Genomic DNA, 16,783 nt, shown 5'->3' with positions numbered 1-16,783 from the left:
TTCTTCTTGCCACTCTTCCATAAAGGCAAGATTTGTGCAGTGTATGACTGATTGTTGTCCTATGGACAGATGGTCCCACCTCAACTGTAGATCTCTTCAGTTCATCCAGAGTGATCATGGGCCTCTTTGCTGCATCTCTGATCAGTCTTCTCCTTGTTTGAGATGAAAGTTTAGAGGGACGGCCGGGTCTTGGTAGATTTGCAGTGGTATGATACTCCTTCCATTTCAATATGATCACCTGCACAGTGCTCCTTGGGATGTTTAAAGTTTTGGAAATCATTTTGTATCCAAATCCGGCTTTAAACTTCTCCACAACAGTATCACGGACCTGCCTGTTGTGTTCCTTGGTCTTCATGATGCTCTCTGTGCATCAAACAGAACCCTGAGACTATCACAGAGCAGGTTCATTTATACGGACACTTGATTACACACGGGTGGATTATATTTATCATCATTAGTCATTTAGGACAACATTGGATCATTCAGAAATCCACAATGAACTTCTGGAGTGAGTTTGCTGCATTGAAAGTAAAGGGGCCGAATAATATTGCACACCCCACTTTTCAGTTTTTGTATTTTCACAAAAATTTAAAATAACCAATAAATTTCGTTCAACTTCACAATTGTGTCACACTTGTTGATTCTTCACCAAAAATTTACATTTGGTATCTTTATGTTTGAAGCATATGTGGGAAAAGGTTGAAAAGTTCCAGGGGGCCGAAAACTATTGCAAGGCACTGTATTTCAAGCAATATAATGCAAATTAAATATGCAAAAATCATAATGTGACTTTCTGGGTTTTTTAACATTTTATCTCTCACAGTTGAAGTGTACCTATGATAAAAATTACAGACCTCTCCATTCTCTTTAGGTGGGAAAACTTGCAAAATCAGGAATATATATCAAATACTTATATTCCCCTTTATATATATATATATATATATATATACACACACACACACACACACACACAGTTGAAACCAGAAGTTTACATAACTATATAAAAGACACATTTGCATGTTTTTCCTCAATACCTGACATGAAATAAGAATAAACCTTTCCCGTTTTAGGTCAATTAGTATTACCATAATTATTAATATTTGCCAAATGCCAGAACAATGAGAGAGAGAATGTTCTAAAGGTATTTTTATCACATACTGCAAAGTCAAAAGTTTATATACACTAAGATTACTATGCCTTTAAACAATTCTGTACAGCCCATATGATGTCTTGTATTTGGAAACTTCTGATGTATTTTAATGCACACCTGAAACACACTGCTTCTTTGTGAAGCAACATGGGAAAGTTTCAAAAAATCAGCCAAGATATCAGGATCATTGCACCAGTCCGGCTCATCCTTGGGTACAATTTCAAGATACCTTAGGGTGTCTTGTTCATCTGTACATACAATTATACGCAAGTACAACAAGATGGAAATGTCCAGCCATCATACCGCTCAGGAAGGAGACAGTTTCTGTGTCCCATAGTTGAACATGCTTTGGTCCAACATGTGGATATCAACCCAAGGACAAAAGCAAAACACCTTGTGAAGATGATGGCGGAAGCTGGTAAGATTGTGTCAATATCCACAGTGAAACGAGTACTGTATCAACATGGGCTGAATGGCCACTCTGCCAGGAAGAAGCCATTACTCCAAAAGAAACATAAACAAGCCAGATTAATGTTTGCAAATGCAAACAGGAGCAAAGACCTTCATTTCTGGAGACATGTCCTGTGGTCTAATGAAACTAAAAGTTAACTTTTGGACATAATGAACATGATTATGTTTGGAGGAAAAAGGGAGAAGTTTGGAAGCCTAAGAACACCATCTCAACTGGGAATCATAGGGGTGGCAGCATCATGTTGTGGGGTTGTTTTGCTGCATGAGGGACTGGTGTACTTCATAAAATAGATGGCAATACTTCCAAAAGAAGATTATGTGGCATTACTGAAACAATATCTCAGGACATCAACCAAGAAGTTAAACCTTGGGCGGAAATGGGTCTTCTAAATGGACAATGACCTGAACCATACTGCCAAAATGGTAACAAAGTGGCTTAAGGATAACAAAGTCAATGTTTTGGAGTGGCCATCACAAAGCCCTGAAAGCTGAAAAAGGCAGGTGTAAACAAGGCAACCTACAAACCTGGATCAATTACACCAGTTTTGTCTGGAGGAATGGGCCCAAATTTTGACCAACTATTGTGAGAAGCTTGTGGAAGGAGATCCCAAATGTTTTACCCAAGTCATTCAGTTTAACGGCAATTGTACCAAATACTAATGAAATGTATCTAAACTTTTGACTTTGCAGTAAGTAATAAAAATGCCTTAAAACAATCTATCTCATTATTCTGGCAAATTTTAATAACTATGATAATCCCAATTGACCTAAAATGGGAAAGGTTTATTCTGATTTCATGTCAGATATTGAGAAAAACATGCAGATGTGTCTTTTTATATAGTGGATGTAAACCTCTGGTTTCCACTGTATATATATATTTTCACACCAGCATGGGGTAACGGGCATTCCAGATCCTGCACCGAGGACCATAGTTATGCCACTAAAGATGAGTGAATTGATTTGCAGGACCTTGGTCCAGCTGTAAGGTAAGCAGTCTGTGGTCGATAGACAGCAGCCCTGTGAACAGCCTCTTATTTGTTACTAACAGAGCACGTTGTTTCAGTCCTACTAATCAGAAGAAGTACAGGTAGAAGGTCCACAGGGCTCCTATCCAGTGGCCATGGAGTATTGAATGGGACCTGGGGTCAAATTACTTATCTCTACTAATTAAGTATTATTATGTAGGCTCGTATTGAAGAACTTGAAGAAGAAATTGAGTTTGAAAGGGCAGCTCGGGGCAAAGTTGAAAAGCAAAGAGCTGAGCTCTCTAGAGAATTGGAGGAAATCAGTGATAGACTTGAAGAGGCTGGAGGTGCAACATCTGCCCAGGTTGAGTTAAATAGGAAGCGTGAAGTGGATTTCCAGAAGCTGAGACATGATCTGGAAGAAGCAACTCTTCAGCATGAAGCTACAGCTGCCTCTTTACGCAAAAAACATGCTGATAGTGTAACCGAGCTTGGGGAACAGCTTGATAACCTGCAGCGTGTGAAACAAAAACTAGAGAAAGAAAAGAGTGAACTGAAAATGGAAGTTGATGATCTTTCCAGCAACCTGGAGAGCGTATCTAAAACTAAGGTAATGCAATTCTATGTTTTTCTTCAGTCATTAGACTACTATCCGCCACTACTGCCAACATGAATGTTTATTTTTTTCAAAGGCCAATTTAGAAAAAATGAACCGTGTAGCTGATGATCAGCTCAACGAAATGAAGGCCAAGGATGAAGAGCACATGCGCTCGATTAATGACCTCACTGTACTAAGATCTCGTTTTCAGTGTGAAAATGGTAAACTAAAATATAGTAATTTACATAAATCTTGACTCATAAAAGCTTTGGGAAACAATACACAATATAAGATAAAATATAGCAATTTGTCATTAACACTTTTTTAGTTATTTGTAACTGAAGGGGTTGTCCACTTGAAAAAGAAATACCCTTATGCACTTATGTGCATATGTTAAAAGAGTCCCTCAATCAATCTCAAGATATTGCTGCTGGTCCCAGTAGCTCCACTTTGAGGTTGGGTTAGATACAGGAGAGCTTTCTGTTTCATTTTGTGATCATTGTGTGTTAAAATAGCACTCCCAGCAAACATTTATTCCATAAACCTTCCTAAATATATGTGTAGTGAAGACGCATTAACATATTTATTGACCGCCATGATCCCTGTTTCTTACTGATATATTAATTTTGGTTCTTTTTCAAGAATCGAGCGATACTCAAATTTGATTCACTCAGAGGTACAGGAGCTTCTAACAAAATTAGAATATCATCAAAAAGTTCATCTATTTCAGTTCTTCAATACAAAAAGTGAAATTCATATATAGAGTTATGAGAAACAGTGTGATCTATTTCAAGTATTTATTTCTGTTAATGTTGATGATTATGGTTACAGCCAATGAAAACCCAAAAGTCATTATCTCAGTAAATTAGAATAGTTAGAAAAAAACACCTGCAAAGCCTTCCTAAGCCTTTAAAAAGGTCCCTTAGTCTGTTTCAGTAGGCTCCACAATCATGGGGAAGACATGCTGACTTGACAGATATTCAGAAGGCAGTCATTGACACATGCCACAAGGAGGATAAGCCACAAAAGGTCATTACTAAAGAAGCTGGCTGTTCACAGATTGCTGTATCTGAGCATATTAATGGAAAGTTGGGTGGAAGGAAAAAGTGTGGTAGAAAAAGGTGCACAAGCAACCCGAGATTTCAGTATTCTAACTTTATGATAAGCACCTGTATACGTTTGAACCAGAATTCAGTTTAACAATATAAGCGTATTGGGCAGTGATGGCAAACCTTTTAGAGACCGATTGCCCAAACTGGAACCCAAAACCCACTTGTTTATCGCAAGATGTCAACACGGCAATTTTACCAGAGTATTGAGGTTTTAGTTTAGAAAAAACAACTAGTATAGAGAGCATGCAGGGGCAGCAGAGGTCAGGCGGGGGAAGCAGGCAACAGAGAGCAGCCACAGACAGGAGCTGGGGTACCAGACTGCAAAATTTGCTCACTATCCTGGTATATGCCCCCCCATATACCAGGATACCACACATCCTGGTATATCCCTCCACATCCTAGTATATGCTCTTCATCCTGGCATACATGCAAGTATCCTGGTATATGCTTCCCCATCCTGATATATATCCTCCATCCTTGTGTTAGCCCCACCTATCCTTATATATGCTCCTCCAATCCATGTATATGCCCCCATCTATGTACACGTTTCCCCAATTCATATATATGTTCCCCCATTTTTGTATATGAACCCCCATCCTTGTATATGTTCCCCCAATTCATGTATATCTCCCATTGGTGTGGCATATGAATATATACAAGAATCAAAATTATACCACTATATGGACGCTTTGCTGAATATTAGAATCATGTAGCTTTAAGATATTTCTGATTCTCTAAGACTTATTTCTGTATTGTATGACCCACCTAGCTTCATCGAAACTGGGTGGATTAGGCTAGAAACAATAATTATGTGCGCAATGATTATATAGTAAATATAGGACATATGAGATCAATAGTAATTTGCTATTTGGGATAATTATTATTATTTATTGTTTATAGCGCCATTTATTCCATGGCGCTTTACATGTAAGGAGGGGTATACATAATAAAAACAAGTACAATAATGTTAAACAATACAAGTCATAACTGGTACAGGAGGAGAGAGGACCCTGCCTGCGAAGGCTCACAATCTACAAGGGATGGGTGAGAATACAGTAGGCGAGGGTAGAGCTGGTCATGCAGCGGTTTGGTCGATCGGTGGTTACTGCAGGTTATAGGCTTGTTGGAAGAGGTGGGTCTTCAGGCTCTTTTTGAAGGTTTCGATGGTAGGTGAGAGTCTGATATGTTGTGGTAGAGAGTTTCAGAGTAGGGGTGATGCGCGAGAGAAATCTTGTATGCGATTGTGGGAAGAGGAGATAAGAGGGGAGTAGAGAAGGAGATCTTGTGAGGATCGGAGGTTGTGTGCAAGAAAGTACCGGGAGACGAGGTCACAGATGTATGGAGGAGCCAGGTTGTGGATTGCTTTGTATGTCAAGGTTAGGGTTTTGTACTGGAGTCTCTGGGCAATGGGGAGCCAGTGAAGGGATTGACAGATGGGAGAAGCTGGGGAATAGCGGGGAGACAGGTGGATTAGTCGGGCAGCAGAGTTTAGAATAGATTGGAGGGGTGCGAGAGTGTTCGAGGGGAGGCCACTGAGCAGGAGGTTGCAGTAGTCAAGGCGAGAGATGATGAGGGCATGGACTAGGGTTTTTGCAGATTTTTGGTTGAGGAATGAACGGATTCGTGAAATATTTTTGAGTTGAAGTCGGCAGGAAGTGGAAAGGGCTTGAATATGTGGTTTGAAGGAGAGATCAGCGTCAAGGATTACCCCGAGGCAGCGAGCTTGTGGGACTGGGGAGAGTGGGCAGCCATTTACTGTAATGGATAGGTTCGTTGGGGGGGTCACATGAGATGGGGGAAAGATGATGATTTCTGTTTTGTCCATGTTAAGTTTCAGAAATCTAGTGGAGAAGAAGGATGAAATAGTGGACAGACATTGAGGGATTCTGGTTAGTAGGGAGGTGATATCTGGGCCAGAGATGTAGATCTGTGTGTCATCAGCATAGAGATGATACTGAAAGCCATGACATTCTATGAGCTGTCCCAGGCCAAAGGTGTAAATGGAGAAGAGCAGGGGTCCTAGGACTGAACCTCGTGGGACTCCGACAGATAGGGGGCGAGGTGAGGAGGTGGTGTGTGAGTGGGAGACGCCAAATGACCGGTCTGTTAGGTATGATGAGATCCAGGATAGGGCCAAGTCTGTGATGCCAAGGGATGAGAGGGTCTGTAATAATAGGGAATGGTCCACTGTGTCAAAGGCAGCCGACAGGTCCAGGAGGAGGAGGACAGAGTAGTGTCGCTTGCTCTTGGCGGTTGAGAGGTCATTGGTGACCTTAGTAAGGGCAGTTTCAGTGGAGTGGTGTGACCGGAAGCCAGATTGTAAGCGGTTGAAGAGGGAGCAAGAAGAGAGATGGGAGGACAGTTCAAGGTAGACATGTTGTTCCAGTAGCTTGGAGGCATAGGGGAGAAGTGATATAGGGCGTTAACTAGATACAGAGGATGGGTCAAGAGAGGGCTTTTTGAGGATAGGTGTGATGGAGGCATGTTTAAAGCTTGAGGGGAAAACACCAGTTGTTAGTGATAGGTTGAAGAGATGGGTTAGGGTTGGGATGAAGACTGTGGTGAGGTTTGGGATGAAGTGGGATGGGATCGGGTCAAGTGCACAGGTGGTGAGATGTGATCTTGAGAGTAGAGTGGAGAGTTGATCTTCTGTAATGGTGGAGAAGTTGGTTTTGGAGGTGGAGGGCTGGGAAGTCAGGAGGAAGGGCTTTGGGGGTTGTTGACCAAAACTGTCTCTGATGTTATCAATCTTCTGCTTGAAAAATGAGGCAAAGTCTTCAGCTGAGATGAGTGGGGAGGGAGGAGGTGCTGGGGGACGGAGGAGAGAATTGAAGGTGTTGAATAACTGTTTAGGGTTGTGAGACAGGGAGGATATGAGAGATGAGAAGTAGGTTTGTTTAGCTATGGCGAGTGTGGTCTTGAAAGTAGTGAGGGACTGTTTGAATGCGATGAAGTGCTCGTTGGAGTGGGATCTTTTCCATCTGCGCTCAGCAGCCCTGGAAGCTCGCCTCAGTTCTTTGGTCAGGCTGGTGTGCCAGGGCTGTCTGTTGATTTTGCGAGCTTTGGTATGTGTAAGTGGGGCAGCAGATTCCAAAGCTACAGCTATTGTGGTGTTATATAGAGCAGCAGCGTCATCCGCATTGTGTAAGGAACTTATATCTGTAAGAGGGAGGAGGGATTCAGAGAATGAGTGTAGGTCAAGGTGTTTAAGATTTCTGCGAGGGTGTGAAAGTTTGTGAGGTGGAGATTGTAGACATGGAGTGGAGAGGGAAGAGTATGTGAGAAGGTTGTGGTCAGAGAGAGGAAGAGGTGAGTTAGAGAGGTTAGATAGGGAGCAGAGGCGGGTGAAGATGAGGTCCAGTGTGTGGCCATTTTTGTGGGTGGCTGTAGAAGACCATTGAGTGAGGCCGAAGGAGGAAGTGAGAGATAGAAGTTTAGTGGCAGCTGAGAGGGAAGTGTCAATGGGGATGTTGAAGTCGCCCATGATGATAGTAGGTATGTCCGCGGAAAGGAAATGAAGTAGCCAGGTGGTGAAGTGGTCAAAGAAGGTGGTCGCTGGCCCTGGGGGGCGGTAGATGACAGCCAGTTGGAGGTTGGAGGGGGAGTAGATGCGCACAGATTGCACCTCAAAGGAAGGGAGGGTAACAGAGGGTGGAAGTGGGATTGGGGTGAAGGAGCAGGTATCTGACAGGAGAAAACCAACTCCTCCGCCATGTTTGCTGCTGGGGCGGGGGGGTGAGAAAGGTGGAAGCCGCCATATGAAAGTACAGCAGGAGAGGCTGTGTCAGAGGGGGTGAGCCAGGTTTCGGTGATGGCGAGGAAGGAAAATTTGGTAGTAACAAAAAGATCATGGATGTAGGAAAGCTTGTTGCAGACAGAGCGAGCGTTCCACAGAGCTCCTGTAAGTGGGACTGGGGAAGCGGGGGCTGGGTGAATGGGTATAAGGTTGGAGTGGTTACGTAAGGTTGTGATAGAGCGTGGATGGGAGGTAGAAATGACTGTGGGAATGTGGAGAGGAGGACCAGGATTTGGAGAGATATCACCAGCAGTGAGAAGGAGCAGAGAAAGTGTTAGCAGGTGGGAGCAGGAGAGGGCATGAGGGGGCTGTCTGTGTTTGGAGACAGAGGATTGTATGTTAAGGTACAGTTTTGAGGTGGAGGTGAGGTGGATGGGGAGGATTGAAGAAGAGATGAACAGTTCCTTACTATGAGTAGGGATTGGGGAATTAGCAGAAAGTGAAGGATTATAGGGGTGAAAGTGAAAACAAACAGAAACATTGTTTACAGTGACTGTGTACAGTTACCTTCAGTTCCCTTCTGGTTTAATTCTGGTTTTAATTCTAAAATTTATCTTCACACTTCTAGAACACACTTCTAGGAATCACACTGCAGACTGAAGTCTATGCAGACTTGAGCTATGCAATATATGTACAACTAAGTGCAGTCAGGTGTGAAGCAGAGAGGAGTGGTCTCTGCTCATCTTGGTCAGACAATTAAGAGTGGACCAGATGCATATGATCAAGCCAGAGTAAACAAGGTCATAAATAACTCTGGGGTAAGCTGGGGTTAGCTGAAAGGCATACCATGTGAATGCTAGGTGCAGAGGCAAGTCTATGTGCAAAGCTGGGTGATGTACTATGTGCTCTTCATAGACAGACAGCAGGAGAGCTAGGTGGATGAACATACCTGTCGGAAGAATAGAGATGCTTGTTAGAGTGCGATGGTGGCAGGTAGAAGGGCACAGTCTGTATACATCCTTCTGGTTTTAATTCTAAAATTTATCTTCACACTTCTAGAACACACTTCTAGGAATCACACTGCAGACTGAAGTCTATGCAGACTTGAGCTATGCAATATAATCAGTAATTTGGAAAGAACCCATGATGTAATGCAATGAGACAGCTCGATTTCTTGTTATAAAAAGCTGTACATCTCTGATTAAAGTAGGCAACAATCATTTAAGACACAATCCAACTTGTCTTGTGTGTTCTTTCCTCCGTGCATGTACTATCTCTCTCCCAGAGATCCAATTCGGCCACAGACAATTAAGATGGGTCACACCTTAGTGTGACAGAATCCACAGGTGTGTTGTGAGTTCATTCTCCCCTTCACCTTTGATGTCTGATGAACTCCCTCTGCTGGTGAAGAGAGGTAGTGAAATTGATTGGGATGGGAAGAACCTGTCATCTGAACAGGCGGTGTGTGATTGGACATCTGGAATTTCTGAGTGGATATAAGGCAGCCGACACCCTGCAGGGCTGCTGGTGATCCTTTCTGCCCTGAGCTCTTGCATCCAGCTTAGTTCCTGTCTACTAAAAGCTAAGTTTTTGCCCTGCTATTATTCCATGAGATTTTGTCTGGTTTCCTTAGTGTTTGTATTCAGCCAGTCCTGGTTGGGAGTGGCTGAATTCTATTTTTGTCTCTGATCAGTTGATCTCTTTGCTCTGTTTTCAGAATATACCTGAGTGCTGATATAGTGATTTTGAAGTCTAGCGACTTCAGGGCCTTTTTCCCTATCAGACGGTTGGGACATTTTTGGTAGGGTTTTTTGCAGATTGCAGCCAGCATCTTTTCTGTCCTGTCCTATCTAGTTAGTTGGGCCCCATCGTTTGCTCAGCCTGTCTTTCTGTTTGTGTTTGTGTTTTCATCTGTTTTTCACCGACAATACATGTTGGGGGCTGTCTATTGCTTTGGGGTCTGCTCTGGGGCAGTTTAGATTTCCCCTTTCCTTCTTTAGGCTTATGTAGTTCTCCGGCTGTGACGAGGGGTCTAGGGCACCGTAGGAACCCCCCACGGCTACTGTTAGTTGTGGTGTATAGGATCAGTGGTCTGCAATCCGATAGCTACCAACCTCTCCGGTTTTCTGGACTTAGCTTGTATTTTTGTTTTCTCCTCCTCCGGTGACTCATTCATAACACAGGTGTATGTTCTGCCATCCATGTATATGCCTTTCATCCTGGTATATACGCCCCCATCCTTGTATATGTCCCCCATCTTGCTCGCACCGCTATTGTTCACCACATAGAAAAAAAACAAAAAAACACAAACCCTCCTACTCACCTTTCTTCCTCTCCCCCCACCTTTTCTGATGCCAGCAGCTGACTTCAGCCTCCGAGCAACTGGGGAGCATAAAGGCACCGCCACGTGCCCAGTCATGTGCATGACGATGTTAGCTGCTGGACTCTGATTTGCCAGCAGCGTGTATTACAGCGCAGGGACCCGGCAAGTTCATGCGCTACAATACATTTCAGCTGGATGTGTGTCCAAGGACGCATATCCAGCTGAAGTACAGACTAGCATCGATGGGCTCACCCTCATGGGAGCTGTTCACTGATGCGGAACTGCGCTAGTGCTGAGGTGATGGTGCGTGTGCCCACAAGGAGGGCTATGCGTGCCCCCTCTGAAATGTGTGCCATAGGTTCACTACCACTGCTTAGTTCTGGTGCTCAATAGGCTTATATTGTAAACATGACTTGTGGTTCACAGATAAACCCCTTGTTTGATCTGTTGAGACTGTGATCATTAACTATTTTAATGCACCTACTTCACTACACACATACTTAAATAAGTTTATGGAATAATAATTTTTTGGGGAGTGCTTCTTTAAGTTGCTAGCTGACCTGTTAGACAGCTAATCTAGCCCTCTTTTCTGTAGATTGATTGTGGCTGAGAAGGACCACACAATTGAAACCCATTAGTAAAGGAAGTTTTCCCCTATGTCAAACACAAGGTGGAAATTGTGCTGGTATCTTGAGATCTAAGCACCTTTGTTAGTACAAGCAAGTATGTTGTATAGCTTTATGTATCCAAAAGTTTTCTTTTACGTGGACAGTTCTGAAAAACCTTGCAGTTTTTATTTGAGCGTAGTCTAAAAGTTAACAGTCTTGAAAAATTCTTGATTATCAAATAGCTCCTTTTAGGTGGAATAGACATCATTGGCAGCAAAGTAGTAGATTACTACTGTATTTTCTACATTTACTTAAAATTATTTTCAATACTAAGCACCCAACTTTTTGTATTTTTAAATGTTCACCTGTATTTGTATTTACTATTTTAGGTGAGCTTTCTCGTCAACTTGAGATAAAAGAATCTCTAATATCTCAGCTCTCCAGAGGAAAGCAGGGATTCACCCAGGAGGTGGAGGAGCTCAAGAGACAACTTGAAGAAGAATCAAAAGTAATACATGAGTGTTAATAGGCTCTAAGTGCAAATCTCCTTAAATGTTTATAATATTTTGTTATTTTAGGCCAAAAATGCCCTGGCCCATGCTCTTCAGTCTGCCCGTCATGACAATGACTTGCTACGTGAACAATATGAGGAGGAGCAGGAAGCTAAAGCTGAAATCCGTCGTGCTTTGTCCAAAGCTAACGGTGAAGTTGCTCAGTGGAGAACCAAATATGAAACTGATGCCATTCAACGCACGGAGGAGCTGGAAGAGGCCAAGTAACTAATTTAAACCTGACAAGTACAAAATGCTAAATATGTAAAACAAACATGCTAATCATTTTGTTAACCCTTTTATAGAAAGAAGTTGGCTCAGCGTTTGCAAGATGCTGAAGAGCAGGTAGAAGTTGTAAACTCTAAATGTGCTTCATTGGAGAAGACCAAACAGAGGCTGCATGCAGAGGTGGAAGATCTAATGGTTGATTTGGAGAGAGCAAACAGTGCATCAGTGGCTCTGGATACGAAACAGAGAAACTTCGATAAGGTAGATTTTTAATTAACTATACAGTACTGTAAGAAACCTGAAGCTGCATTTACACTGCTTACATATTCATCTGTATGGCTTCTGACAGGTCACTGATCCCTCAGAGACCTGCTCCCTATTTTACATACTGAATATAATATGTTTTGGAAAAAAAAAAATTCACATTCAGCAGGCAAATGCACCGGTGGTGCAGCATGATCTCATCTATAATGTGCATTTAATTATTTTACTTGCTGATATAAATTTATTCAGAAAAAAATATATCTCCCAAAAATACCCAATAGATGCTACTGCGCAGGCGCCATCTTGGTGGAAACAATTTTTTTTGCCTCTAGTAAAATAGTGCCGGTGGCGACTGTACAGTAACATCTATCGGATTTCCTGCCTGCTGAATGTGAATATATACTGTATATTTTTTTCAAAACATTTTATATTCATAAGCCTAACAGTTGCATATGTAAGCAGAGCTCCACATAAAGCCTCGCCCACAGCCCCTCCACAGGCCCGCCCCAAAGCACGAGAATCTCATTAACTGTAAACTACTAATAAAGATTAAACAACATTCACAAGACGGATTTTATGACCCACGCATCATTTTAATCAGTTTAACGGCGCCAACCTGATACTCTCTGTAGGTTACTGAGCACAATCGTCCTGACAGGTTCTTTTTAATATGCAGGTTAGTAGCACTCAGAGCCTGCCCAGTGCCCGCACTTAGAGCCCTGCCGCCGAGAGGAAATTAACTTTATTTTGCCTGGCAGTGTACAGTCACAGGGGCAGTGCTGGTGTGGATTCAGTCACTGCTCTATGTATAGAGAGGAGGACTGTAACTGTGCCCCCTGCACTGACTGATAGCTGACCCTAATGATGAGCCTGCTGTAAGTCAGTGACAGTGGTACGGTTACAACCACCACACACTATACACAGAGCAGTGACTCAAACTCCACTGGCGCCACCCCTGTGACTGAACCCTAAATGCTGTCGTGGGGGAATAAAGTTCATTTTATCCCAGTAGTGGGGTTCTAAGTGTGGGTGCCGAGCGAGGTTCAGGTTAACCTGAAGATTAACACCATATCTGCAGGTTAATAGCATTTTTTTCATGTGACAGGTACCCTTTAACACACAAGGTTCCTCCTGAATGACAGCAATCAAAAGGTCTTTTAAATGATGGACATTTAGGTGGAGTTCCGGAATCAATCATTTTATCCGCAATCATCTAGACAAGCAAAAATGAAAGCACTTTTTAATTTACATACATTCCTTAAAACTCCACCAGTTTCCAGATAGAGCCACGGGTTTTGTGATACCGATTCTTCGGCTTCTATAGGGGCCACATATTTGCCACTGTTTAGGTCACCTTAAGCCAATTCACAACAGGCACCACAGGTAGGTATCGGAAATTTTAAAGCTAAATGATCTGTCCATTTATAGGTTCTTGTAGAGTGGAAACAGAAGTATGAAGAGAGTCAGGCTGAACTGGAAGCTTCTCAGAAAGAGGCTCGCACCTTGAGCACTGAAATCTTTAAGATGAAGAATTCTTATGAAGAAACACTGGAACAAACTGAAACCTTGAGACGTGAAAACAAGAACTTACAGCGTATGTCTATTTCTTAAAGACCAAAACTACTGCCTTAATCATGCATTTCTATTAGATACATTTTTAAAAGTGTAATACAATATTAAAATCAACCGTAAACTGTCAGCTACAAAAGGATGTTCTCCATTGTGGTGTTCACTCTGTAGTCTTTATATTCCTAAAGAAAGGAAATTGCCTCAGTTCTCCTTAAAGGTCTGGTCAAAGGTGATTTGGTTGGTACTTTAACTTGTCAGTAGAGTTTTCTGTTTACTTTTTGCACAAAACACCTATTTTCTTTTTTTATTCAGAGGAAATCTCAGATCTGACCGAGCAGATTGGTGACACTGCAAAATCGATCAATGAACTAGAAAAAGCTAGAAAGCATATTGAACAGGAAAGGAATGATCTTCAGGCTGCTTTAGAAGAAGCTGAGGTCTGAACCTTTGAATTTTCCCCTATGTTATAATATTTATAAAACTTGATTCCAGCTCACTCAGTTACTCTATACTCATCCACCTGGGGCTCAGACACTGGCCTCGCCCTGGCCTCACATCAAGGATAATAGAAAAAATTGGAGTCCAGCTCAACAGGACTGGATTTTCCTTTTTCTTTTTCAAAAGAAAATATAGGGCATACAAAAGTAAAATTTACATGGTTGACATGGCCCCGTGGACGCGTTTCGACTGTACTAAGCAGTCTTACTCATGACTCATGCTTAGTGCAGTCGAAACTATGTTATAATATATTTTATTTCTGCAGTCAAGATTTTTTAAAGCTAAGGTTTATTCCCAACATTGAAAGTTATCACCTATCTCCAGTTTAAATGATAACTTTCTGATAAGTGAGAGTCCAACCGCTTTATTCAGCTATCTCTGCCAAATGAATGAAGCCGTGGCACGCATGCCTGGCCATGGCCTTATTCTTGAGATTCTGAGGATGCCAGTGGTAGTGTTCATACTGTAAGTGATAACTTTCAATGTTGGAAATAATTATTTAATACCCATTTTCATTTGCTGTACAATGTATTGAAAAAGCTCCAAACATATTTGTCTTTTTGCATGTTTCCCATTTTGTCTTTCTGATTTCATCTTTAAAGTGTGCCTATCCTTTCAGCTTTCTCCTATGCAGACTCCATCTTTAAGTTTCAGTTGTCTCTGAGCTAGTAGATAGACACTAGCTGCTACAATGTCTTTCATGCACTGCACAGACAGATAAGACCCTACTCCCTTATCTCTCCATAGCACATTCTCAAATACAGCAGCAGGAATGACATTATATAGCATGAATGACAATATACAGTAGGACAGATCAGTGCAGCACTCGGTTTCTCTTCAACAGCTCCTTCCTCCCCATCCCATCTCCAAAAAGTTCAATGGTCTCTTTACATAATCTGACAACACAATGTTTGAGGGTGAATGATCAGATAAATGATGAAAAGAACAGTTAGGTTCAGTTCAGTTCTGCTCTGCTCACTTCTGAATTGCAAAGTGAGTTGGGCAGGTGATTTGACATCTATTGATACTAGTCAGGATGTGTGTGTAATCAGCAGGCATTGTTGCATTGATTCTGCTGATCACGCTCAGTTGCACTGGCCATAGATGTCCCACTCAAGGAAATAAAGAGTAGCTCACTCATGGTAGTGTGCAATGATTATACTGTCTATAAGAGCGGTAATCATGATTGCACACTACCACCAGCATAGACCCACTCAACTGAATAAAGTGTAGGTCACACATACACCAAGTGCTATATTCATGCAGGACTGTATTTTCGGGACAGATGGTGATTGCAGAGGTCGGATCTCCATGGATCATACATTTATCACCTATATAGGTGATATATATTATTTTCTGCATAGCCCTTTAAAAGGCAGACAATGCATGATTTTCCCTATAGACATTATGCAGTTGGTGGATCTACTGAAATGAATGCTTACTGTTCCTTTTATAATTACATCTTCAAAGGGTTCACTTGAACACGAAGAATCGAAGATCTTGCATACCCACCTTGAGCTCAACCAGCTGAAAGCGGAAATAGAAAGAAAAAATGCAGAGAAGGATGAGGAAATTGAGCAGCTTAAGAAGAACGGACAAAGAGGTATAGACACCATGCAGAGCACTTTGGATTCTGAAATCAGAAGTAGGAATGAAGCGCTGAGGCTTAAGAAGAAGATGGAAGGAGACCTGAATGAAATGGAGATCCAACTAGGCCATGCCAATCGACAGGCTGCGGAGGCACAGAAGCAACTAAAAATTGTCCAAGGGCAACTGAAGGTCATTTTATAATTTAAATGCTATGCAATTAAAATTGTACTTGGCCAATCTCATATCTAGCAATTTAACATTTTTTATAGGATGGTCAGCTGCTATTTGATGATACCGTGAGAGGACAGGAAGATTTGAAAGAACAGCTTTCTATGATTGAACGTAGAAGCAATTTGCAACAAGCCGAAATTGAGGAGTCCAGGGCCACTCTAGAACAAACAGAGAGATCACGCAAATTGGCAGAACAGGAACTTCAGGACGCCAGTGAACGTCTTCAGCTTTTCCAATCACAGGTGTGATCTTCAGCTGATGATTACTGAAAGTGTCTACAGCCAACCATAATGTATTTGTTGTGTTAATGGCCAGTGATTTTATCGAGATCATGAAAAATATTAGATAACGACCTATTTTGTTTAGAACACCAGCCTTATTAATAACAAGAAGAAGCTTGAAAGTGACATCAGTCAGCTCCAGAATGAAATTGAAGAGGCTGTTCAAGAATCTAGAAATGCTGATGAAAGAGCTAAGAAAGCCATCACAGATGTAACTTTTCTATTTAATTCTATCACTAGTTATTCTATTTGATGATTGACCAGATATATTAATATTAATTTGTTTTAAGGCTGCTCTCATGGCAGAGGAGTTGAAGAAGGAGCAGGACACAAGTGCTCATCTGGAAAGAATGAAGAAGAACCTGGAACAGACAGTGAAGGATCTGCAGCACCGTCTGGGTGAAGCTGAACAGCTGGCACTTAAGGGTGGCAAGAAACAGCTTCAGAAACTGGAAGCCAGGGTGAAAACATTGTGTACAGCAATTGGTATAATGTTGATTTCATAGTTGTGAGGGTTAGAGTAAGCTCAGTTTCACAAATCTGAGATTTACAGTCCGCCTTTAGACTCAAACTCATCAGCATCGTAGGCATACCGTATATGAGTTTGG

At 42.0% G+C, this 16,783-nt stretch overlaps 1 protein-coding gene across 1 annotated transcript in view; it reads left to right on the top strand.

The window, feature by feature from the left end:
- The window catches only part of LOC141101617 (myosin-4-like), a 73,348-nt gene that overhangs the window by 49,647 nt on the left and 6,918 nt on the right, over window positions 1-16,783 (top strand). The window contains exons 25-35 of the mRNA XM_073590793.1: window positions 2,807-3,196; window positions 3,279-3,405; window positions 11,353-11,471; window positions 11,542-11,738; window positions 11,820-12,003; window positions 13,435-13,600; window positions 13,888-14,012; window positions 15,544-15,852; window positions 15,933-16,136; window positions 16,261-16,386; window positions 16,466-16,636. Of these exons, the coding sequence (XP_073446894.1) occupies window positions 2,807-3,196; window positions 3,279-3,405; window positions 11,353-11,471; window positions 11,542-11,738; window positions 11,820-12,003; window positions 13,435-13,600; window positions 13,888-14,012; window positions 15,544-15,852; window positions 15,933-16,136; window positions 16,261-16,386; window positions 16,466-16,636 (2,118 nt within the window). The remainder of the gene's footprint in view (window positions 1-2,806; window positions 3,197-3,278; window positions 3,406-11,352; window positions 11,472-11,541; window positions 11,739-11,819; window positions 12,004-13,434; window positions 13,601-13,887; window positions 14,013-15,543; window positions 15,853-15,932; window positions 16,137-16,260; window positions 16,387-16,465; window positions 16,637-16,783) is intronic.

The sequence above is a fragment of the Dendrobates tinctorius genome, unplaced genomic scaffold, assembly GCF_039654945.1.
Source record: "Dendrobates tinctorius isolate UK_male_01 unplaced genomic scaffold, ASM3965494v1 ptg000120l, whole genome shotgun sequence".
Taxonomy (NCBI): domain Eukaryota; kingdom Metazoa; phylum Chordata; class Amphibia; order Anura; family Dendrobatidae; genus Dendrobates; species Dendrobates tinctorius.
The sequence above is the reverse complement of the archived record's forward strand: the minus strand, read 5'-3'. Positions and strand labels throughout refer to the sequence as shown.